This window comes from Mycteria americana, chromosome 1, assembly GCF_035582795.1.
Source record: "Mycteria americana isolate JAX WOST 10 ecotype Jacksonville Zoo and Gardens chromosome 1, USCA_MyAme_1.0, whole genome shotgun sequence".
In the NCBI taxonomy this organism is placed as follows: domain Eukaryota; kingdom Metazoa; phylum Chordata; class Aves; order Ciconiiformes; family Ciconiidae; genus Mycteria; species Mycteria americana.
In genome coordinates, this window is record NC_134365.1 from 53,477,982 (window position 1) to 53,503,346 (window position 25,365).

General features: G+C 37.4%; 1 protein-coding gene across 3 annotated transcripts in view; it reads right to left on the reverse strand.

Annotated features, from left to right (window-relative positions):
- ANKS1B (ankyrin repeat and sterile alpha motif domain containing 1B) overlaps positions 1-25,365 on the reverse strand; it is a 452,062-nt gene that overhangs the window by 185,351 nt on the left and 241,346 nt on the right. For all 3 annotated transcript variants that reach the window (XM_075497691.1, XM_075497704.1, XM_075497700.1), the window contains one exon: positions 15,534-15,640. In XM_075497691.1, the coding sequence (XP_075353806.1) occupies positions 15,534-15,640 (107 nt within the window). The remainder of the gene's footprint in view (positions 1-15,533; positions 15,641-25,365) is intronic.

The window sequence follows — 25,365 nt, forward strand, 5'->3', positions numbered from 1 at the left end:
TGTCACCAATAATACAGCAACTGTCACCCAGAACCTATAAAAACCCTGTGTAGCTACTGACTGGACCCCACATAAAATATTAACTACCACAGGCATCAAAATAGTTTGCCCACAATTTTTAAGTATCTTGCCATTGAACAATAACATTTATATTTCTGAAATGTAAAAATAAACAAACACGTTCAATAAATAAACAAACAAATACAAAATCAGATTTCTGGCTGTGTGAGCCAGATATTAAACTGTTCTGTTCCCTTCCTCCCTTCATATCTGTTTTTTCTCCCTGTGCAACTTATTCCCAATCCACATATTGTATTTAGATATAGTTCAAATACTGTGACCTTTATTTCTGTTTGCATTCTCTGCTTTATTTACACATTTTTCACTCTTTTGCAAATATTCTTGTATTGTTTATCTCAGATACAACACACAAGCAGTAATTAGTGTGACTACCCTAGTTCTGTGTTTTCTACCCATAACTGAGTAGTTCGAAGTTACAAATGCTCACACAACATGACATTTTTATACCAATCCATAAATTACTTGCATATGTAATGACAGGCATAATCTTTTGTTACCAGTGAATATAAGAAAAAAATCCATGCATTTGAAGAAGTCTGTTCTCAGAAATTGAACTATGTAACTTGTCTCCAGCCAAAGCAAGTACTAGCTGTGAAGCTTAAAGTCACATATTGGTCTCAATAAGACTGTAAGACAGTCCTAGCATCTTGATGTAGCCCTTTGAACTATTCTTCCTGCCTAGCAAACAGTATTTGGTTTCAAGAATCTTCTGTGTAAAGGTAAACTTGTTCTGTTATTTATCTGAGGGGCTCATTATTCTTCCCATAGATGTGCTTAATTTTCTTAAAAATCTGAGTTAACATGTTCAAAATTTATGAGAGGACAGCTTGATAAATTCTTAGGGTAGTATTACCTGTGTGCAGACTGATCCAGTCCCGAAACAGTGTGGAAGGATTCTGCAATGTTGCTACACAGCTGATTTTCCAAGTGCTCATGCTGGGATATCTACTGTCAGTCCGGCAATCTGACACTAGTACTTCATTTCCCTCAGTCACAGGAAACCTTCATGCAAGTCAGTCCACCTCGTATGGCACTCTCCTTCCTGATGCTACTGTGATGAGTGTTTCCACCAATCCATTTCCGATACAAGGATACTGCATTCAACAACTAATGTTTAGGGAGTCTTTGGGGCCTCCCCCTATTCAAATTCAAGCAGTTCTTGTACTGATGCTTTGCAGATTTCTTTGTGAGCAAGCTTTTTCTAATTTAACTTTTCTTTGTGATAAAGAAATGCTCCTAATGGTCCTGATGAACACTTCTGAGTCTCACTGGCCCCTTCTGCCTCTAATGTCAGGTCCAAAACAGACCAGCACTACCAACAAATTGGATAATAAAACTGTGTGCTCCTGATCTAGTGACACAAGATTGCAGGAGACTGTAACTTCACTTCATATAATTCCTATATTTCAGTAACTTTTCTTAAAAGGAAAAGTTACTGCAATGAATAAAACAGACAAAATAAGAGCTGCTGATCCCCACTACACATTAAAGGAATGTTGCAAAGTCACAAAGCTACAAAACACCAGAATGAAGACTGTTCAACACTGGCTTACCACCCTTCACCCCAGGATACATATTCTACATGGCATCATACACACAGTATAATTATATTTATGAATAATCCATGAATTCAGTGCAGGGGGATGGATGGTACTTATGAAATAAGATAGCTGATATTTCTTTTTTTAGCCTTTATCATTCTCTGTGTGGGTCCATGTCTTATATATAGTTTTCCATTGAAGACCTCACCAGTAAGAATGACTCACTTTCTTCAGACTTTTTTTAGACATTCATTGAAATAATATTAGATAGCTCCAAAACAGGAATTAATATATTTTATAAGACTCCTTCAAGGCAAGGTGGCATTTTTATACCCATTATACAGATAAAGAATTAAAGTAGGACTAATTAGGGCCAGAATTAAAAAAAAAAAAATCTATTAGTTCTAAGTGCCTACATGCAGGGATTGTTTTCTTCCATTTCAATGAGTACTTAGTATCTGTCTACATATGTATCCAAAGGACAACTGTAGTCAAATTCAGTTTTAGCTGTGAGCACTCACACTTCAGCAAATCCAAATTCTGCTCCTTCCCTTGCACATGTGTATCAGTGTATATGTGTTTTCAGTGCAACAGTTTTATCAGAAAAGCTTGTCCCTATTTGTAGCTAGCTGCCCAGGTAAATCAGAAGCCTGAGACACCTTGGAAAATGGAAAAATCTGAATAATATCATACTACAAAGCATGCTGGAAAACATGGCCAGCTTTCTGCAAGGAGTCAGCTTAAGCCCAGCCGAGCAAACTAGCTCTCACTTGGCACCAGCTCTGTTGGGCCAGAGCTATCTCCCAAAGAGTGACAAGAACATCTCTGTGAAGACCATCCAGTTAAATGTCCCTCTGCTTTTGTTCAGGACTCCCTAAAATGTTTTAAAGAATTTGGATGTGAAGCAGATATCCTCTGTCCCCTTCTTTGTTTTCTTTTATTCCCCCTTTTTCTTCCTCTTCTTCCCTCCCTCTGTCCTTCCTTCCTTCCTTTGATTTGGAGACAAAAAAGACACACAGTAATTTCTACTGAGAAAAGAGGAAATGGAGAAAAGGAGGAGATGGGGAGAACAAGAAGAGTCCAGCCTGCAGGGATAATCTGGCAGGGAGAGAGCTCAGAAACATAAACGTATTTTGGGGGAGAGGGTCAGACACAGAGAAACTCAGAAATAAAGAGAAATGAAGAGTAGTACCCGGGTAGCTCCAGGAGAGACAAGAGGAATGCTAAGGAACAGTTTCTGCCATTAGTTTGGCTTATAGAAGTAATAAAATGCATGAATTCAAGATTAAAGTAATGATAAATTGCATATAGCTAGCTCATACACAGAAAATGTTCCTGATTCATTTTGTTTGGGGCATAAAAAACTTAATAAGTATTAAATACTTATTTTGTTTTCCTGCACTATTTTTAGCTTGAGTCCAATCATTGCCACTGAATTTATTCAGAACTTAACTGAAGGTACTCAGTGACATTCCTCAGGTGATCTGGTTACCACTGGCTCCCTCCTGAGAAACTGTGCCTTCCAACTGCAGGTACTTAGAAACCTGTACTATCCAAGGACAGACACAAGCAGATAATTGGCCACAAGATAGCTCTTAATATACAGATATTTCTATCCCAGGATCCTCTCTTGATTTCATATATGTGGGCCAGCAGTATTATGTAATTTCCTAGCCAGATAATTAAGGGAATAGAGAAGCGTCTTCCCCAAACTCATAATCAAAATCAAAGGCTGACCTCAGAAAAGACCCTTAGATATATTGTCCTATGCATTCTCCACAGACCAGGCTTCTTCTGCATGTGCTAGCAACTGTTTTCGTTATTCTCTTATCTCTTGAGTCTGCATTTCTTATTGTTCGAGAAGGAAGGAAACCAGCATGCACTTTAAACAAAAACATATATGAAGCAAGATGCTATTATATACATAGCAGAGTTAAGAGACAGAGACAAATCAAACCATACAAGCAGGAACAGCAGAATTTGCTGACAAAAAGCCTGATATTACAGGGAACCAAAGATTTGTCTGTATCTGGGTTTTTTGGCACAATATTACACTCTTACTGCATAAAGTTATTTTTCTGGGCAGAAAGTGAAGATCTATGATTTCTACAGGCAATAAAACAAGTACTTAAAAAATCAGAATGTCAGGAAATAAAAAGTTCATGGACAGAATAGACACATTTCCAAATTCCAAGAGAGATGGAAAATGAAATAAAATAACTTGCATTGTCAATTTATAATTCCTTTCTGGCAACAAGAGGAATGCCTAGGGAGTTCAGAGAAGCTAACAGAACTATAATATTCATACTATATTTAAAAATGGATCAAGGCTAAAAACCAACTCAGTATTGTGCAATCTTTTATCCTAATGCAGCATAGCAGCTAAGAACTATTATTTCTTTATAAACGACATCTTAACTTCAAGAAGTGGGCTTTCTATATGATTAAAAGGGGAGCTGTTTGGAGAGAGCATACCTGAAGCAGTGAAAAAGCTGTTAAATAGTGTGGCTACTGAAGAATAGAAGCTATCAATCATTTCAGAGATTTTAAGAGCTGTAACCAGCTGCACATATATTTGTTTTTAGTGTGAGCTGTAAGGTTCCAGTGAATAAGATGCAGACCCCCCCCCCCCAATTGCAAAGGGGGATTGTGCACAGAGGGCCACTCTTTACCAATTCATGGCTGCTAACTAGGCAGTCAGAGAAAATACTGTTTGGGATTTATATCAGAAAGGTCATTTGATAGGTGTTTATCCAGCATACTTTTATTCGTGGTATTCCAGTTTTTAATATTTAAACTGACTGTTAGCACTTGTATCCACAGTAACCTTATCCCTCCACATCTGCCACCTGGGCAAATACTTTGGCTTTTATATTTCAAAACTTCCATCTAGATCTGGTCTTTGGATCAAAAAATTTTCAGATAATTATTATCCAGTCAAAGACTTTCAACACAAATCTAGAGCAGGTATGGTACATTTTGCAAATTTAACCCATTGTTGTTCCCATCAATAATGCTATTAAATCATTCCGTTTCCAATAATTCAATAAAATACCGCATAAAGTAATACTAATAAACATCTGAAACATGAGATTTAAGTTAAGTTGTATGTATAACAAGTGTATATACCATCAGTTTCATCAGTACCAGCCAGTCTAAAACAAATACAGTGTATTGTTGCATGGAGATTTTATCCCATATGCACAGTAATTGGAGCTTAATGAGGGACAGCAAAAGACACAGAATATAATACGATCCATAGTGAATAAAATGTTTGAAATGTTTAATGTAGTGTTTTAAAGTCTACAGAAGTAAATTATTTGGGGACTAAAGTAGCATTTGTGTTACTTGTTTTCCTGAAAATATGTTTCAATCAGGAGTGGACTAAGACCAGAGACCAGGAGTGGACTAAGACCAGAATTTCATTGTGTGACCTTGTATTTATGATGAATAAAAGCTTGTTGTTAATTCAATCAATTATACTTATGTGGAATAAAATCATAGTTAAGACAAGGCAGTTTGCTTTGTCTGCACTGGGCCTTTACCTTACTTTCAGCAGTTGAAGAATATATCTTCTTTCCCATTTAAAGTCAAGAACATCAAACTTTCTTAGAACTGAACCTGTGCTTAGACCCATGTAAAACACCCGGGCAAAGTTTTGGAGGTGACCTCTGATGCACAGTGCTCAGCTTCTGAAAAATCATGACAAAGTGTTTTTTACTGAACATATTCATTTTTAATTGTCTAAAGTTATCATCTGAAGTGTTATCCTTTTATCTTTTGTAACTCTTTATAACCCAGTTTCTAAAACACAAATGCAAACAAGAAACATGCTTGGATGTATCAGTACTTTAGAGTGGTAACACAATTCTAATGTTCCAGATGGAACAATACTAGACAACTGTCAATCACTGCTGAATAAGAAGAGAATGCAGTTTGGGGGTCTTATAATTTTAAACAACCATTGGGCTAAGGTTGTAAAATCATTAAGCAATGCAACATTAGAAAAATAAAAACCAGTTTTGTTTTTAACTGCTAGTTCTTTGAAATGTGTGCTTGTGTGTACTCAAATCTCAGCACACTGAATGAGGAAGGAATTTTGAGGGAAAAAATTAGTAGAGAAACCTGTGATTGAAGACTGTATCATAAGGCATATGAACGCAAGGGATGAACTGAGGTTGCAGAGGTACTGTAACTCTGCAGTTCTTTATTTCTGAGCACGTGGAATTTTTCACCTTAGTGAATTACCTTTTTGTGTAATGTGTGTATGTGTGCGTGCACGTGTGTGTGCAAGTGCAGTGAATAGACAGAACAGACAGCACATTGTGAAGGGCAGGCAGAACGGACAGCATGTTGATGAAGGCTTCACGGGTTTCATTGCTTTTGTCGTTGAAAAGGTTAAAACTGATGCTGGGGTGTTGGTACCATAAAAAATGTATGGGCATGGGGTACGGGAGAAGGAAACATTTTCACCAATGTATGGGAAAACAGATCTCTCAACTGAAGGAGAGAAAGTTTAGGTGCCCAGGAAATTTAGCAGCAGTCAGGCAAACTCTATACCAGGCATGGCTTGTTTGCATGGCAATCCTGGTACATCATATTCTAGAACAGCTTTTAAAAGGTATTTAAAAGCTGTAGTTTTACTAGCAAAATTAAGCTTGTCTCCCTTGTTGAAATTTTAATTATTTTTGATGGAAAGAAAGCTTCTAATCTACGTGATGAGAGGCACAATGCGTTGTACAGTGCATCTGTTTCTTTACTGGTTTCTCTTAAATGTTTTGTTCATCTCCCAACTGCACAGTTACTTCATTTGGCTTTATTCTCTTCCCATTACGAAATTCTGTTCACTTCCCCATTGTCTCCCTATCAGACTCGGTACTGATGACAGTAACTATCTGTTGCTAACAACATCACCATCCATTTCCTTCTTGAATAAGGCATTAGTTGTATGCTGAAAGGTTGATGACAAAGAGGTCAAGAGTCTAGAAATCTATACTGAGGATGAATCCTGTGATCTGAAATACATATTGGTACTATATTTGTATTTTATTTGTCCTCTAATAATTCATTCATTCTCCAGGAGTTCTCAAAGATGATTGCTAAAGGATCTAGTGTTTCCTCTTCAGTTTCTTAAGACTCTTCATCAAACATCACCTAACCTAGATGATTTGGATATTTTAATTAACCAAGTACTCTTTTATCTGCTTGCAGTATGAGCGCTCTCTCTCTCTCTCTCTCCCTCTCTCTCTAATATCTCAGTGGTCTTCATTAACACTGTATTTCACTAATTCTTGTACTTTGTTCTTTATGCTAAAACTAAAAGGACTCTTATCTGACTTCTAGCAGTGGTCATAACTTTCTTAATATTCCTTTTAGCTATAGCACATTGATAAAACCTTTTCTGAATGTATTCTACTCACATAGTTAATGAAATGTCATTTTCTCTCCTAATGTGTTCCTTACTGTATTTTGGTTATTTACTTATTCTTTCATGATGTATTCTCTCTTTTCTTTATTTTAGATTGTTTCAGTTTTATTCATCTGCATTAACACTTGTTCATATAACTACCTGAGCTTTTGTTACATCACCCAGTCTTCCTTCATAAAGGACAACATGTCCAAGAATCTTATGCTCATTTCCAGTTATCTGTTAGTACCCATTAATCTTTACCTGATAACTCCTTCAGAATCCCACAATGTAATTATCTGTAATCAAGCTCCTCTGTACTGCTGTGTCCTTCAAACATCTTTAACTTAGTCAGGGAAGTCTGTCGCTGCTTGAGATTGATTTACCTATTGGTCCAGATTCCACTTAATCGTTTCTTGTGGGACAATATTGTTCTAAAACAGTAATATACAGAACTGTATATTTTTATTTTTAAAATTCCTTTTATTTATTTTTTTTAAATTTTATTGAGAAGTATTCCCATATGAAATAACTAAGAATAAGCTGTAACTTTCTGTTACATACAGGCCACTGGTTTTAAGCCTACCATTGCCTTCCATTGCAAAGTTTTCCATTATTTACCTACAATGTAAATAAAATTATAAGCTGATTGTCCTTTGAATCTTCAGTTTTTCACTCTGAAGAGTAAAAGCTCTTATACTTTCTGCCTCTCTTAACCTTTAAACTTTCTGTCACTTTTAATGACCTTTATATATTGTCATTTTTACTATATCTTTCACAAGTTATGAAGAATAGCATTATACACATCATTCTATACACAAACATTTCTAATTCTTGAAGATTTAGCATTGTCCTTTTTGGTAACAAAATCAGCTGGAAGGTTTTGGCCTTAAATAAATACATAGCAAGAACATTGTATCGACATTACATCTCTTATTTTATCAGTTATTAAAATGTCATGCTTTATTATATCATTATTAGAATTTTCACCTGCTTTATCAACCAACCTAACTTTCAGATGAAATATTTGCTACTAGTTTCTCATAAACTTGTGTTTAGGGCCAATAGACAATTCCTCACATATGTAGTCTCAGAATACAGTTCATCAGTGTTTGTACACCGAGATGAAGGCCAATCTCTGCACTAGGCGGGCTTTTAGCTCAAGCACAACATTTCACATTAACATTTAACATATTGTTAGAACAGATGGGACTAATTCCAGTCCTCAAGTACCATACTCACAGATATGTACCATGAAATAGTTTCACCTTTAGTGGTGACTGTGCATGCAATGGCTTTCAACGTCTGGATTTGGTCCTCTGTTCTTAGGGAGGGTAAGACAGAGCCCAATACATTGATACGTACGTTGGACAAGCTCCTTTCTCTCAGACTGCTGCAGAGTGAGCTTTCCAGAGGGGCACATATACACTGGATGTCACTAACCTGAATGGCAGAGGTGAGTGGAAGGGCATTCCACCGCATATACTGGCACCTGGATTGTCCACCAAGTGTACAGAATGAAGTCCTGCCTGTGTGCCTTGTATCTACAACCTTACGTACAGCAAAATTTAAATAGAGATGGCCAAATATTCCAGAATAACCAGAGAAACCCTCACCTAAAGGTTAACTTAGCAGAACCTAGCAGACAGGCAGATGGACCCATCCCTGATTATACCTTCAAGATACAACTGTCGAGATAGGTTTAGAGGAAAACATACTTCCTCTGACTCTCAATGAATCCACCATACCCAGGATGCCTTAATGAAGTCAACAGCCTGTTTGGAGATGGGTTCCTTATGAATCAATTGTTCAAGTGAAATACACAAAAATTCTGTTTTGTTTTTCTTTCCTCTGTTGAGCAATTGTCACTGCCAAAATTTTCATAAATTCCTTTGTCAAGTGCAGGATCAGTGACCACCAGCCTGCAGTGCCTGTTTGTCTCACACACACACACACACACATTACATATATAGATATATAAACATGAAGCAGATTCCTCTAAAATCCCTTTCCACTGGGGAATGAGCACTGCCTCTCCAGATCTGCATGCACTCACACAGGATGATGAAGAATGGTCTGAGACCTCAAGACAGAAAGACAGTGCGAGTTATTATTTACACATGCGATACTGAGGAGTACATTAATAAGCCCTTCTGTCTCTTGACCAGCTTGAGGAATACCATGACAGAAGCATTAACTGGAGCATGTGGAATGGGATTATTTGTTAAACCTGCTGCTGTTGCAGGATGACAGGCACAATCTTCATCTCTGGCACCCACCTGAGCTCTACTTTGCAGGTTTTATAGTAAGAATCCCTACTAGGATGAAAAAGGAGATCTTGAAGCCTCAGGGCTGGATGTTCTGAGGGAGGAGAAAAAGCTTTAATTAAAAAACTTTGTGTTTCCTTTTCAGTGAACCCTGGATGGATTCTAGCCCAAATTGAGCCATAGAAATTTTTGTGTCTACATGATAGCTTAAGGAGACCTAATAAAAAAAAATCAATACAGCCTAGACAGTGATTCAGCTGACCAGATGAATCTGCTTTAATTTATCCTAAAATAAGTACCCTAATAGTTAGTCAGCCAGTCAGCTAAATTGCATTCTATGCTCCATTGGCTTTAATGGCTGATTAGGTGCTTCACCTAGTTGCCCACAGATACGAATTTAGAGTCATTTGAGGTGCTGCAAATGTACGTTGCCTGGAATCCAACTGAAGCTCCAGACGGGTATGGGTTTTCCATAGATCCTGTATCATATATTCCAGGCCTACACAGATGTCTCAGCCAGCTCAAGTGATTCCAATATGTGGGCAACTGAACTGAGTCCTAAACATCTACTGACTGGTACACATGTAGATGTCTATATTTGAACTTTAACTCTGCCCCACTCTATGTTTGGCTAACAGGTTGGACTAAGGGAAGAGTTGGTCTGTCTCAGGAGCCACAATCGCAAAGGGTTACCGAGGTGAAGGAGAGGAAGACTCAGAAGAGAGCAGAGTGACAAAGAGCCACTTTGCTCAGGGAAGAAGCCAGGGCCACACTGGCACTGAGAGGAGCTCCATAGTTTTAGTGTCAAGTTCTGTAGGTCTGCCATGAAACTAAAAGCAAGTCCTGGGGTTTGCAAGTGAGGTCCAGATGAGGGGATTGAAACTTGTGGTTCCAGGCATATATTCTAAGATTTTACTAGATGTACAGAAAATCTTAAACCACAGCTTACTCCAGCATCTGTGGGACTTGTATTCCTTCCACTCTGCTAAAAATGTGGCTTGCTGCATATCACTGACTGCCACTTTTAAGGTTGCCTTAAACAGTTCTTCATTTCTGGGTAAACTACGCACAGACAATGCTCTCTAAATCTTCTTACACTTCAAATGATGCATGAGTGCCCTGATGAGTCTCTGCAGTAGCAATTATGGGCCTGGACAGCTCAGAGCCTGGATGTTGCAAAGGTTGATCTGCTCTCCTAAGCACGTTAGGAGTTGGCTTCCGAAAGTCACTGAAGTCACTACAGACTAGAACCCTTGTCAGACATTGGCCTCTTTTTCATCATCTGAAGCATGGCTAATTTAAGAGAGGTGTTGGCAGACTGACTCACTCTTTCATGCTTTCATCTAATGCCCAAATGATCAATCTCTGCACCTGGTATTTTTGGATAAAAGCTGTGGTGGTCTCTACAAGTGCAGGACTTGGAGCCAATGTACATAGAGAATTTCTTCAGGTGCATTTCACTCCAAAGAAATAAAATTGCTTCTGTCCTTTATACTTGATGCAGAGTTTAAGATCCTCCAGAGATTAAAGGCAAGAAGAATTACTGGGAATTCCAGGACAGCAAATCCCAGGAATGACACCTGAGACAGGATAGTCTCCAGATAAACTTCAGCTGACTAATAAACCTCCAGACCTAGTAAAAAATTAAAGAAAAGAAACAAAGAAAGAAAGAGAGAGAGGCAGGGAGAAAGAAAAGTCAAAACTTAACTCAAACTAAATCCAAAACAGGCAGCTAAGGGGAATTGAGAAGGTAGTCCATGCTTAGTACTGTGAAACCAGGTAAATACTTAGGCAGGTAAGTTCACAGGATGAATACAAATACAGAAAATTACTAGAAGGAAAAGAAATGCATATGCAACTAAGATACTAGGTGGAAACTCAAGACCTCTGTATTCAGTTCCTGGACATGTCACAAGCTCTGTGTGACCTACAACATTTAAGATTCATTTCAGTTGCATAAGCCTCAGGACTGTAGAGCTGTCTGAGATGCTTGGTGGTATCCCACCTGGACTGCAGCTGCTAATCATGAAGGGTCTGGCTGTCTCTGTTCCTCAGTAATATCTGTCAGCCCTGTCTGGATCTCCTGGATTCCCTACAGTGTCTCAGTTGGTACTAGATACCTATGTTTAAGCAACTGAATTGATCTGTTAAACATTATGTTAGTAGCTATTTTAAGAACTAGTGCCTCTTACCTCAAATGTATAAGCAGTTTTAAATTCCACCCTGCAGTTACTCTATGCCTCAGTTTCCCAACAGTGAAAAAGAATTTAAAAAAATACTTAGGCAATACTTAGATCCTCAGGCAATGCAAGCCATTTAAGTACCTGAAGGGGTAGAGGTGCATGTCTGTAAGTTCACAGCAGCAATGAAAGTCTAGTGTCTAATGCCAATTCAGGTTATTAACTGTTACTAGTGAACAATATTTTGGAATGTCAAAAAATATAATAAAATGCTTCATATTTTTCTGTTAACTTATTTTGGTTGCCTGGTCCATGTTTCTCTCATACAGCGTTTTATAAATCTTTTTAAGAGATATTATCTTCATCAAATTGCAATATTAAGCAAGTGATAAAATTTCAGAATATCTTAAATGATTAGAACAACCTATAAATAGATAGTCATACGCAGTACTTAATAAGAACTAGTCCCCACTGGGCAGTGATTTGACTGAACTGCTTTTATCTCTGTGAATCTAGAATGGAGTCTTTGATGAAGCTCCAGAGTTGTAGAAAGCTGCATGCAAGGATCTAGTAGCCTCGCACATTGTATATTTTCATCTGTTTCTCTGCAATTTAACTTTTTTTCTCAGCATACTGAGTTATGTAGGCCTGCAAGTCTGCATAAAGATTATAGCTTGTCCCAGGGATATCCATGAGACTTATGCATCGAAAGGTGTTCACGGATTCATTAGGTTTCCTTATAGTTTATATCTAGTTTATATACTGCAATTTATGACTGATCTAATTGTTTTCTTGCACTTTAGAATTAGTTTAACTGCAAAATAGCTCTTACATTATGAAACTGCAGTATCATCTGCATCTTCAAATAAAGAGCATCTCTGCACAAAGTCACTAGGAATTTTTTCATCTGAAGGACACTGCAGCCTATTACACAAGAAATTATCAAAGTTAATAATGACTGCATATATATATATACATATTCAAGTATGATTTTACTCCTACAAGCACACATGAACCAAGTCTTAGGACTGAATCTGCCTTGGGCCTACTAAATATTATGCAAGTGTCATTCCTGCACGATGCTAATAGTAGGCAGGAATTGCACTTGCTATGTGTGCAAATACGCTGTAAGTAGAAATAAAGTAGTTCATGAAAACACAACTAATTTTTTAATACTATGGTTCAACCTATTTTTTAAACATATATATTGATGAACTATGGGAAAAATATTCATACTGTAAAGTTAATAGGGAACAGGCTGTTTCTTACTATAAAGTCCACACACTTCAGGTAACATAAACATAAGCATAGTCTAGTGAATAACTTTCCTAATGCCCAAGGGGGACTAAACACAAGGAGTTAATTTCTATGATCTAATGAATGATTAACCATGAAATCTTTTTATCTGAAAAATGCCTTTTTATTAGAATGTTAATTTAATTAATAGAATCTTGCTGTTGAGAGTAGCATAAATAGGATATATTTGTTCTCAGATGTATGTTATTCTATGGACATTAATTATATCATTGTGATATTCCCTCTCCTGTTCTGAACATCTAGTAAGACCTGTACTACTAAATCATACTTAATAGGAGTGTGATGGTTGTTGCTTAGGCAACAGAATGAATAAATGCAGGTCAGAATGTGCTTCCAGAAAAACAAAAGCAGGAATATGGTACAGAATAAAGAACAAATATGTCTAACTGATTTTCACTGCATTGAAGTATTAGAGTTGTTCAATGTAAAGTAGCTAACCTATCTGAAACACTTAATTTAATAAGCTTGTAAAATATAGCTTAATATGTAAACCAGTTTAATAAAGGTAAAGCAGTTGTCATATTGAGGAAGACTACAAGACATTTAAGTTTGGAGTAATACGAATTTTTCTCTTAGCATAGCAGGTCTTTCTTCTCTCATTTTCCTATATACTTTTCAAGTTTAATTTTCTCTTTAACATTTTGGCTAGAATGGAAAATATTTTAAAAAGCACTCATTTAAATTTTCAGGATGGACTTTCCTTACATAATGCTGATATATTCAAAAGAATAATATATAAAGGAATTGGTGTTTTCTGATCATTTTTATTTCCAATAAAATATGGGAACTATTCAACTTCTGGTAGAAACAAAACCTGAAATATGTAACAGCATGATGAACAGTGTGAAATCAATAAATTAGGAATTACTAAATTACTGAAATGATACATTTTTTATTACTAGGCAATTTTCCAGCTTTCTGCTTATCATTGGATTTAAGAGTCTAATCTTCCATTCACATACGCATGCTACCCCAACTAATATTAAGAGTAATTATGTATTGTACCTGCGATGTATTTTTAAAAACAAACCACTTCAGAAAAGGCTTAAATTAAAGAAACTGGAAAACATTAGCTAACACACAAGTATGCAGGCATAACTTAATCTGCCTGATACCCGAAAAGTTTGATTTGCATATTGAGTAATAGAATCTCATATATAATTTGTATGTTTACCTAAGTATACTAATAAGAGATGTAGGAAACGAAAGTCTTATAAATTCCCCCAGAACATGATTCAGGCCCCTCCAGAGCCAGGGGACGACTGGAAAGCCCTCCAGGGCAGTTTCTTTGGCTTCTCTGGTGCTCATCATTTACCTGTGGTAGGTACCCCTCTGCATTTGTTATGCCACCTACAGCCTCTTGTGAACAATTTCCCTCTGTAATCTCTTTAAGACTAAATGATCATCTACTTATGTAACTAACGCTACAACATATGTAAGAATATGGGGTTACATTTTGGGAAACTGTAGCTTGAAACGCATTTTGGAATTTTTTTTTACATTGCTGGGCTGACAGCACACCCTTGCAGCTTTGTTTTCAAGAATATTTAAAGGTAAAGATTCTAATGATTTTTACTGATACAAGCAAAAGAACACATGGCAGCCATGTAAAAACAGTGAGAAACCTCTACACTATTATAACGTGGAAATGGCAGAGATCTGTGCCTTAATTTTCTGATCAGTAACCCATAGGCATATAATGATGTTGGCAAAAGAAATTAAATAGGAAAAAGACAACTCATGCGATGATTTTATAGTCATAATATTCATGCTGTTTCACTTCTGTTTCTTATATGCCAGGTATAAGTTATGAAAAGTTAGAACTGTTCCAAGATATACATGGTTACTAAAAATATCTTCAAAAAGGGGTGATCAATAATATTTTAGGCTCTGCTACTTTATAAAAAATGTGGTCAGGATTTCTGCAAGAGGTTCAAGTAAGGGGAATACTGAAGCAGGTAGACAAGTGATTATATAACAACCTTACAAGTAAGCTTCTCTCTTTACTGTCAATATTCATTTCAATTGAAAGTTTGTGCATGAGAGGTCTATGTTACTTTACACCACACAGTTATACTGTAAATTCTGAAGTACATAAAATTTTATTTCATTCATATGTTCCTGATATGACATGGAAATGGCACTATTAAAAGGAATGCATTACTTTTCCACACAGGGCATAAGTTTCAACAAGTGAATCCCATAGCCTGATTATCTGAGATGCAAAAACATTTAACTGAGGCATCCAGAATCACTTGCAGAGAGAGCACACTTCATTAAATAATTTTCTAGCATTAAAATACCTCTCAATGCAAGAATGGCATTGCATGTTATTTAATTATTATTACAATGATGTTAATGTTTAAATAAAAGTAATAACGTGATGTATTGCAGATAGGGGTGTTTAAAGCTTTTCCATACTGTGAAAATCCTGCAATGGATTAAAAGAACTGTGCATTTTTCTTTTTTAATCTGAAGATTGATGACGAGGAGAGAGAACCTTAATATTCAGCTTTTCTTTTACCATATTTCTGGCTAGAATATTTGTAACGTGTACGATTTGGAAGTTTATACAAGGACAGTTTATATATTAATTTAGCTAGACATAGAAAAGTGAAACACTAAACAGATCTTCTTAGTGCAATGCAGAATAGCTTTAAGGTTTTTATGAGCACATAAGATACAGACAAAAAAGGCAGCTACAGTGTATATACACAGCTATGCACAGAAGATTTCTTACCATAAATTGCACATTGTCAAATCCATTAGCCAGCAAGTGGTTTTCATACTGAGGTAGCCCAATATTTTCCAACCATTGTCCCACTGTCTGGACAGGGCATCGGGGTCCTGTAGGAGGGTGAAGAGGGAGGCGTTTAAGCAACGAATAACCATCCACTGGATAATAGCGGTAGTCCTGGGCTGAGAGGTGGCATTGCCACATCGTGTTCCTGGGAAAGTTGGTATCAAAGGAGCCCGCCAGCTTGACAGATTAATGTTTTCAGCAAGCAGAAAAGTCAGAAGTAAAACATAGTTTACAGGTCAGTATATACCGTAAGATCTGATCCTAGCTCTACATTTCTTAGTTATTAATCTTTACTACAGACCAGTACGTCATACAGCAGGGAAAAAAAAAAAAGCATATCAAGCTGTCAGCTAAGCTGTTCTCCGTTATATGTGATTGTTGGAATACTCCACAATGAGCAATGCACTGCCAGCAGCAAGAATTCTTTTTATCAAGTACTCCTACACTCATCAGTATGCAGCTCCATGCTTCTTGCTCCCCCTCGCTCTCTCCCCTTCATTACCCAGCCTAGGCTACACCTCGCATTTTCAATAATAGCCATCAGATAAGGCAGATTTTTTTTTTTGTCTGCAAGCTGTAAGCCTGCTGCTGCTGCTTCCTCCTACACACCCATCCAAGCGTCAATCTTGAATGATGAGAGCAGTCAAAACAAATGCAGAAAATAGCAAGATTCAAAAGCAACCTAGAGCACTTAAATCTGAATAGAATCTTCATACCAGTTACGCTTTACATATCTGTTGTAGATTTTTACGTTTCACAAGACATTAAGAAATGCAATACATAAACCATAGCCTATGGCATGGTTTACTATGCCTTCCCCTTTCCCCTTTTAATACAAGATAGGTAGTGGTCTGCATCTCTGCTTATATAATAGCAAAACCCTTTAATGAATCTATAATGAATACATTTTACAGTTTCTCTCCTGTAGTACAGCAAAAGACATAAATGGCACAACAATTTTAGTCAAAGTAATTAGATTATCTGCATGATTTCTTCAACCGTAAAATATTATAAGACACAAGAAAACCTTCATGCCAACATATAATAATTCAACTTGAAAAGGTCACCATTTCAAATGAATAATTAAAAGAATATTTTTACCAAATAAAATTTTAAGTTCATATCCTTTTCTTACAACAATGTGAATGATAGCAGGCAGACATAAGATTTGCATGATTTCTAGAGACGATGTATATTTTATCAACTATAACTGGGCAAAATTTAATAAAAGATGATGAATTTAAAATGAAAGCAAAGTTCATTTTCTGTACAAGTAATACCTCATGATGTATTTTCCATCAATGTTCCATTTTTGAGACAGTTTCTCTCAAGATGGAAGTATTTTACACCTTTGTTCTGGGAGTAATGTTTACTAAACTTTTGCTTTTCATAACAGGATAAAAAGACTTAGCAAAAAAGGCAGAAAATGGGTATATTCAGGGTACAATTCTAAGAAGAATCCTGTCCAGTAGAACTTCATTTATTGAACACATTACTTACTTTTCTTTGGTTTTTTTGTCCATTGTGAATCTCAAGTAATGACCATCTCTAAGAAGGAATTTCATTCCAGGCATAAGGAAATTACATATATATCTGACAAGAGCATCATTTGGGATTGATGATACTATGGCAGAAAACTGTTTCATGGAAATCCAAACCTACAGTCTGACCGACACGTTAATACAAAGTCTCTGCAAGCGACATGTAGAGGCTCCCTGAGCAGTCACAGAACGGACTCTAAACTTAGCTGGCTATTTAAGATTAACAATATTAAAAGAGTTTCAACTGCAACCCGACTAGTCCTTGGACTAAAACTGGATGACCTCTCACTCTGATATTGCTGCTTGGATTTGTGGAACATCTCATGCAAACTGAAGTCCATAATGATTTTGTAGAATAACCTTAGTTGAGCCATAGAAGATCTTTCATGAGGTTGGAAAGTTGCCTAAGACAGATCTGTTATGAGATCTTACATTACTCCAGGGCTTCTTACTGGTTTGATACATTACTACATGAAGTATGAAAGGTTCATTACGTCTCTCAAAAAGTACTGAAGGCTTATCAGGCGCTGGTAGATCTGAAGAAACTTCTAGGAGTTTTCTCAAGTATTTAATAACAATAGCATGTGCATATATGCAATATAGAGCATATATTTTTGGTAAGAGTACAGTGTGCGCAAATAACTAAATGTACTTCAAACAGATTAATGGATAATTCATTTTTTCTCAAAGAAAGTAAATATACCAAATTGATAGGAATCTAGGCCTCATGGAGATACAAACGCATTTGTTCACATCTGTCGGTAAATCTTCCCTATTTTGCAGGGTTTTTTCTATTGTGAATCAATATCTTTGTACATAGATGGAGCATAATCCCTTCAGGGTTGTGCCCAGTCAGTAGCAAGGCTGTAAGGAGGAGGGTAGGCTATGTTAAGTTGAAATATAGTGGACTTCCCTTGGGTAAGCAAATTTGAAAGGCTGGGCAAGCTCTTCAGCGAAGAAATTGAGAACAAAATTATCTTGAAAAGATGAGAATTAAATCCTTGCTGAATTTTTCTTAGCTGACTGAGAAATCATGAATTCCTTTGAAAAGTATTCCTGACTTTGTCTTCCCCTTTCCCCCATAAACAGAAAATTTGATATCGTAAAGAGACCTAGTGAAGCATAATCCCACTCTTTGAAAGGATCATGCATGATTGACTCCTGTATTTCCCGTATATGCATAGACACAAATGTCTCTGCATCTTGTCTCCCCCATCAACAAAAATGTTCTGCCCCCAGTAAGGCACAGCCAATAATCAATACCAGTTTCATGGTCAAACTGCTTCTTCTTTACCTTACTATAAACAACGTGGAAGTTATGCTGCCAGGGATGAGAAGTGCTTGGCTCAATGCCTAGCAACAGTGTAGGCAAAATTCATTTTTTGAGTGGCTCCACAGACACATTTCCTCATGTAGCTGTTGGTATTGTGTCTAACTATCTCCATGGCCCCAGCACTGGATGATTATAGCACTGCTAGTCCCACTGCACACTGTCCTCCAACTCTGTCCCTTATCAGTATAACTACATGTCTGAGCCCATCAACACAACATAAGGTTCAGCAAGGGGAAAGAACATAAGGAGAAACACAGTCAGCTTGCCGCCTTGTCCTCATCCCTAGCCTCATTGCTAGAGTATCCTGTTATCTGCAAGACTTTTTTTCCCTCCTTCCACCAAAGGTAGTAGTAAGGCAAAGGCAAAGGAAGGCACAGAGCAGAGCCAGGAATGTGGGGATTAGGGTCAAGTCTTTCATTACGGGAACTTGCAGCTCTTTAGTAGATCTAGATCTCCTTGTTCTTTGCCAGTCCAGGAAACTTATCTTAGGGGGGCTGCTTGGACAGTTTTTCCAAGCCAGTGCAAGTGGAACTTGGAGCAGGTGCTATTGCTTTGAGACTAAAAGTCTATCTCTTCATTTTCCTAGTCTATGATTCAGTGCCAGCCCCACCAGTGTGCTGCTTCAAGCAGTGCCTACTTTGCCTATGCCTAAAGCTGGTCCTGATACTGAAAAATGTCGTACAGACTGTATGAGATGGTCTCACCTGCAACCCATTTACATACTATTGTGCTTCCCTATGATTTCAAAGAACATAAATCCCATGACAATCCTTCTGTGATAGCACAATCAAAAAAGATGTACCTATTCCTGCATGGGAAAACTGACGCATAAGTCTCTTACAGGGATGGCAATACTTGGTTCTTTCTTCTCCAAGGCAATAGAAGAAGCACGTTGAAGTGATGTCTGCAAGAAAGATGCCATCTGGTATGCAATACGATAATTTCTACAAGACGTCTCGTTCCCAATGAGACTCAGAATATCTTTATTGTGGGGTTTGGAATTGACTGAATCTGTGATATCAGAGAGCACATGATTTCAAACATGTTGTAAGGCAGATTTGCTCTAAATGCAAAGGAACTTAAGGTCTCCTGTATTTTATTGTCTCTACTGTTAACTGTGGATTTTTCTTTCTTGATTTTTCTTTCTTTATTTTTTGAGTGAGGAAAAGAAAGAAATGCAGTAGTTATTTGCAGAGGAGGTGTTCCCCAGTCATCATTAATAGATTATTATAAACCATTTTCTTAGGTAGATCAATACCTGTCGAACATTGCTAAACACTTCTGGTGTTAAGGAATCAAAAACTGGAGAATTTTAGTAGCTACTGGCCAAGAAATTTCTGAGTGGAGACTATACCACAATATGAATGGATGAATCTTTTTAAGTAAGTTGGCAGCCAGTTTAGCAGAGCTGGAGAAGAAATTGATGCTAGAGTAAGTACTGTAAACTTGTTAATTACAGCTTTCAGCCTTGTCCAGCACTAAATGGGATATCTTTTTCCTCTTTCTATTTATGATTTCAGCTGGATAAAAAAGTTACCTCTCGACATTGTGACAGAACTTGTGCTACAGCAGAGTTAGCATGACTGGGTGTTCTAGTGAATAAACTAATCTAACGACATGTATTCCTGGAGAGGAGCTAAGAATAGGTAGGAACAGGATGTTGTATGAGAAAAACTATGCCTAACATCCAGCAGACCAATATAATTAAACAAAGTTTATTATGGAACAAGTATAGTAGATTCCAAGAAGTGTATGCAAGGTTCTGCTTTATCATAAGCATTTCCGTTATATTATTAGGATACTCAAAATGCTTAGATTTTAAATGATCTTTTCCATAAAACTGAAAAACCTGGATGCCTTTCATAAAATCTGTAACTTCTGTCAGCAGCCTAGCTCTTTGGATGATGACGCCACTTTGGATGATTATGTTTGGTGGTGCTGAATATTTTCCTCAAAGTACTTTTAGAGACATTTTTCATGGCATATACAGAAACAAAACAAAATCAATAGAAACAGCTTGAATTTAAATAACACTATCTAGTATCTATAATCTAAAGGTTACATTCCATTGCTTATGTGTGGCTCAGAACGCACAAAAATAATTCTCAGACCACAGCTAATGCAAGCTAATGGAACAACCCTCATTGACTAGGAAAATCATCCTCACAGTTCTTTTCTGATTTTTATACCGATATTTATTATAACTTTACACTACCACTATGTAAGTACAATAACTGTATCTATAATAACTATAACTACAAAGTCAGCAAAGACAATTCATTTTACTTGACAGATGATTTGTCAACAGTGAAGTGTACTTTGTGAACTCCACTGGCCTTTCCACGAGTTCGTGTTTCTGGCTGTTGATGTATTATTTACCCAGGAACAGCTCAGTCGAAGTACTCCACTCCATCATGAAACATATATTTATTACAGACACTTCAAAGTTAGGATATTTTTCATGTTCAGTTGATTGCTTTGGCAACTTCGATTTAGTCTCCTTCAGAACCCATCCTGTTCAGTGAATGAGGGGCAGATCTTACTGGAAAATTAAAAGATCTGTTTTCTAGGGCACAGCCACTGGACTAGGACTCAGGGCACCTTGTTCTCTTCAAGACTGTCATTACTACGATGCTGAGCAATATATATATGGTATATGGTAACATATGCTACCATACAGCAGCAAGATTGCTTGAGATACAGTTAGTCTTTCTAGATTCTGATTTTGTATTTTAAATGAATAAATTTTGGGGGATAATTTCTTTCTAAAGACAACATGAAAATCAAACTATATTATATAGCATTGTAATAGCCATGACTTCCGTCACATTTATATCCTTGGCCTACAGAACAGAAATACAAGATGCAACCTACTGAACTGCAAGAATTAGTTAAGAACAGATGGATATTTCACTGTGAGACCACAGGATCAACTGCATTGGATCACACCACAGCTTCATCTAAGCTTCATCTAGCTTCAGCCATTCACCAGCTTCATTCACAGTGGCTACTATTAGATGCCTGCAGAAGAGCATAAGAATAAGATGGACATGCAGTGATCCTTTCCTAGCATTTTCCCAGTTTCCAGCAATTTGCAGCTCAACGCCTTCCTGAAAGAGAAATAGTGTCTTTATGCTTAATAGCCCTTCATAGGTTTTTCTGCCATAATTCCATCTAATTTTAGAGAAAAACTAGACAGTTTGGTGGTTGATGAAATATGCTGGGAGAAAGAGGGTTGCAGGGAGAGCTGGATTCATTTTGCACTCTCCCGCTGTAACTGTGTTCCATGGGAAATGGAGGGAATGTGACTCTGCCTTTTGGATGCCACCACAAGAGTAATAAGTTCCTGTAACCTTGTATTGCACTTAGGAAAGATACAGTTAAGATACAATTAGAATTCAGCTGCTTTTTTTCCCCTCTTCATAAGCACTGAAGGAGCTCCTACTGCTGTGGTGAGCAAGTGATATGAATCCAAATCTCAGTGGATCCCCGCTATACTATGAAATTATTCTAATACAAATTCCTTTGGTAGGACAAAGAGCTTTCAGTTGCTTGTCATTTTTTCAGGAATCATATTCACATCCAAGGGGTAAATGTGTACATCCTTATTCTGGCTTCAATGAAAGTTACTAGCATTTTCTGAAAAAAGGAGTTAGTTTTTTTAGAGCAATTTCTGTGCTTGCCTCAGGAACTTTTACAGGATAATAGTAACACTACACTCACCACCTATGAGTAATCATTTTCACTGTTTTCATCTAGCAAGAAAAAAAAACTTGAAAATTTACGTGACACCATGACCAATCAAAATATTTTATTTAATTCAGTAAAGATTTTAGACTACTCTTAAAAAATAGTATACTAACTGTATTTATATATAAATGTATACTACATAGTCTTGCTAAAAATACTGTGCAAGCCCAACCCTTTATGTTATAATTCCTGGCACCATAAAACCAAATTTATGTAATTTCAAATCCGAGCAAATCTTTGTACAGCTCTGTGCTAAGCAACACTGGACTAGCAAACAAGCAGAACTGGGTAACAGAGAAGTATTTGAATAAACTGTTCAAAAAAGGTTTGAAAGAACACTCACTGCACAGAGATATCTCAAGAAGTTAAATACAGCCGTTAAATAAATGGTAACTGTAATTTCATAGATTTGGTAACTGCTGCAAGGTCCTGTGGAGAGCTGTGGAAATGAGATGCCTGTACTGACACTGCAGTAAACTATCATATCATTGAAATTATGAATCTTGAAAGTATACATGATGGAAGGTTAAGGATTTCTCCTGGCATTATTTTACAAATCAGATTCAACCTGAGACAGTGTGGCACTTTGTCTTCTGTTTTCTTTTGCCTAGTTGGGCTCAGAGGCTCCCTTGCCCCCAGTGCACCAGATTTTAAAGTGATCTCCTCCTCTGAACAGCTGATCAGGTGAATTCCCTTCTTTCCTTTAATTCTTTCTTTCTATAATTCCTTTTCTTTCTTTAATTCCTTTTCTACACTCCCTGTTTATCTCACTTCTACTTATTCTCCTCATAAGTAATGATCATTTGCTCTTTTGTCAACCTTCATCTGCAGCTACAACAATCTGTTGTTTTGTTTCACATCTGCCTTTTTCCTTTTATTTATTTTTTTCTCTCACTTCCCCGTTCAAGCCTTTTAAAACAGGTAAAAAATGTTCATTTTAAAATTAAATTACTTATCTGAGATTAAACTACCCCCCGAGATTTGTCTTGAGTTCAGACTAGGTTGGATTTAGGTATTTGAAGTAGTCCTAACTTAACTTCAACATTTTTATAGATTAGATACAGGACAGCATCTGCTACATGCATTAGCTCTTCAATGTTAACCAGCAGCTAATTGTAAAGATGATACTCTAAATCTGTACTGGAAAAAGTATGTATGTTTAAATGGGAGCAAAGGTAACTTGAAGCTCTTTACCAAAAAATGACACTGAACTACCCCTCACCTATTTTTTTCCTAGAACATTCAAAATCTCAGAAAATAATAATATATAAATCAAACACAACTTACCACATTTCATCGATATGGTAAGACAAAACTATAATAATGAATAAAAACCAGAGGTGTCAGGGCTCTGAGGAGACCTATGGGTCTTGCTGTCCATGCCCAGCATCTCCCCAGGCCTCCCCCACCCTGCCCATGGCCCAGGACCCCATTTCAGCTCAGCCTGGGGCTGTCAGTCCCTGCCCCAGCAATGCCGCAGCAGTGCCAGTCTCTGGCCCTGCCTCTGGTCCTAACTCCTGGGTGGATGCTGGACCTACACTGTAGGTAGTTTTTCTCCTGGAGGGACCCCTAGGACATACATAGTGGCTTTTTTCCAGTCTTATCTTCAGCCCTGCCTCCTGCATAGACTATGAACCCACGTTACAGGCTTGTCTCCATTCCTGTCTCTGACCCAATCTCCTTTTGCTCCTGGCTGGGCTCCCTCAATGGACCCTGGACCGGAGTCATCTCTCAGGGGCCTGTCTGGGGTAGTCAATGGAGCATGTTACCAGTACCTGGCTCTGCCCACTGGGTGCAGACCCCATGGGACTGCGCCCCGTGGGTGAGGGCACAGCTCACTGCCATTAGGGAACAACTGGCCCTCTCTGCTCCCTGACAAAAAGTCAGGTTCTCAATAGGACTTGCTTTATTACATAAAAACTCTGTAACCACCTTCTGTAATATTTATCCCCTGCTAACACAGGCTCTGCAACACCAAAAGAAAATTGCCGCATCTTTCAATGAATAATAAAGACGTTACTTGAGTGGGTGGCATGCTGGCACAGCTCTGGCAACTCACCGGACTGTTTGCATATGGATGAGGTTACATAAACCCTGTTCCTCCTGTCTGTGAGCTCCCTCATGCCGACTGCTCGACTCTCACTCTGCCACCTCTGGAGCAGGAACTCTGAACTGGCCTCCCCTACCCACAGACAGAGCCTGGGATCCTGTTTCAGGAATCCGTGTCGATGCCTACAGACAGTGCAAACACCTCTCATGGCATTGTACTTAGTCCTGTATGGCTTTTTGTTTTAGAAATTGGAATGATAGAAATGCAGCTTTCCAGACAAGTTTAATAAACTGTACTCCAGGCATTCCTCCCATCGTTCCTTTGTCAAGGCTAATGGATCTCAGCAAGAGCTCAAGTGGTCCTACAGGTACAGGTTAGCTGAAAATGTACTCATCAGACTGGTTTCACTAACGTTTTGTAACATGTTAATGATTATTTTCTATACTACAAACAAGATCAAAACTAGAGCTGGTTTAATAAACAAAACCAACACCTACAGTTATTCTCTTAAATTCTGGTCTAGAGCTGTTTACCTACATTCCTTGCTATTCGCTATTTGAAAACTTTCATGAACACGGATTTTTGCTTGCATAAATTTGAGAAGAATGGCTGGTCTTTATGTGAATGCCATATTCATATGCAAATAGGGGGATTGGTGTACCGACAAGATAATTTATTCTTTGGAATTATGATCTATAAAACATTTCAAATAGCCTCCCAGAAAACAGAAGTAGCACTAAGTAACTGAGATGGTCCATCACATCCCATAAATAGAAAAACAGTCAAATTGCAGAGTTCATAAAAAATATTTATCTAAACTCATGCATGAAGTCATGAATAATAAATATACTTTAGAAATAGATACCAGAACAATTTACAACTTTACACTAAATACTATTATTAGCATTTAATGCAAATTCATATTAGCAATCAATAATTTAACCTCAGCCAGCTCAGTTTTGTAGTAACGCAATAACCTAAAATAAAGAGCTAAAGGCAGCAGTGGATAAAAGTAGAAAAACAGTTTTGGGAAGTTCCTGGTATCATGGGTTATGAAGTAGGGGTAGTAAGTAGTAAATAGCAAATAATTTTTGA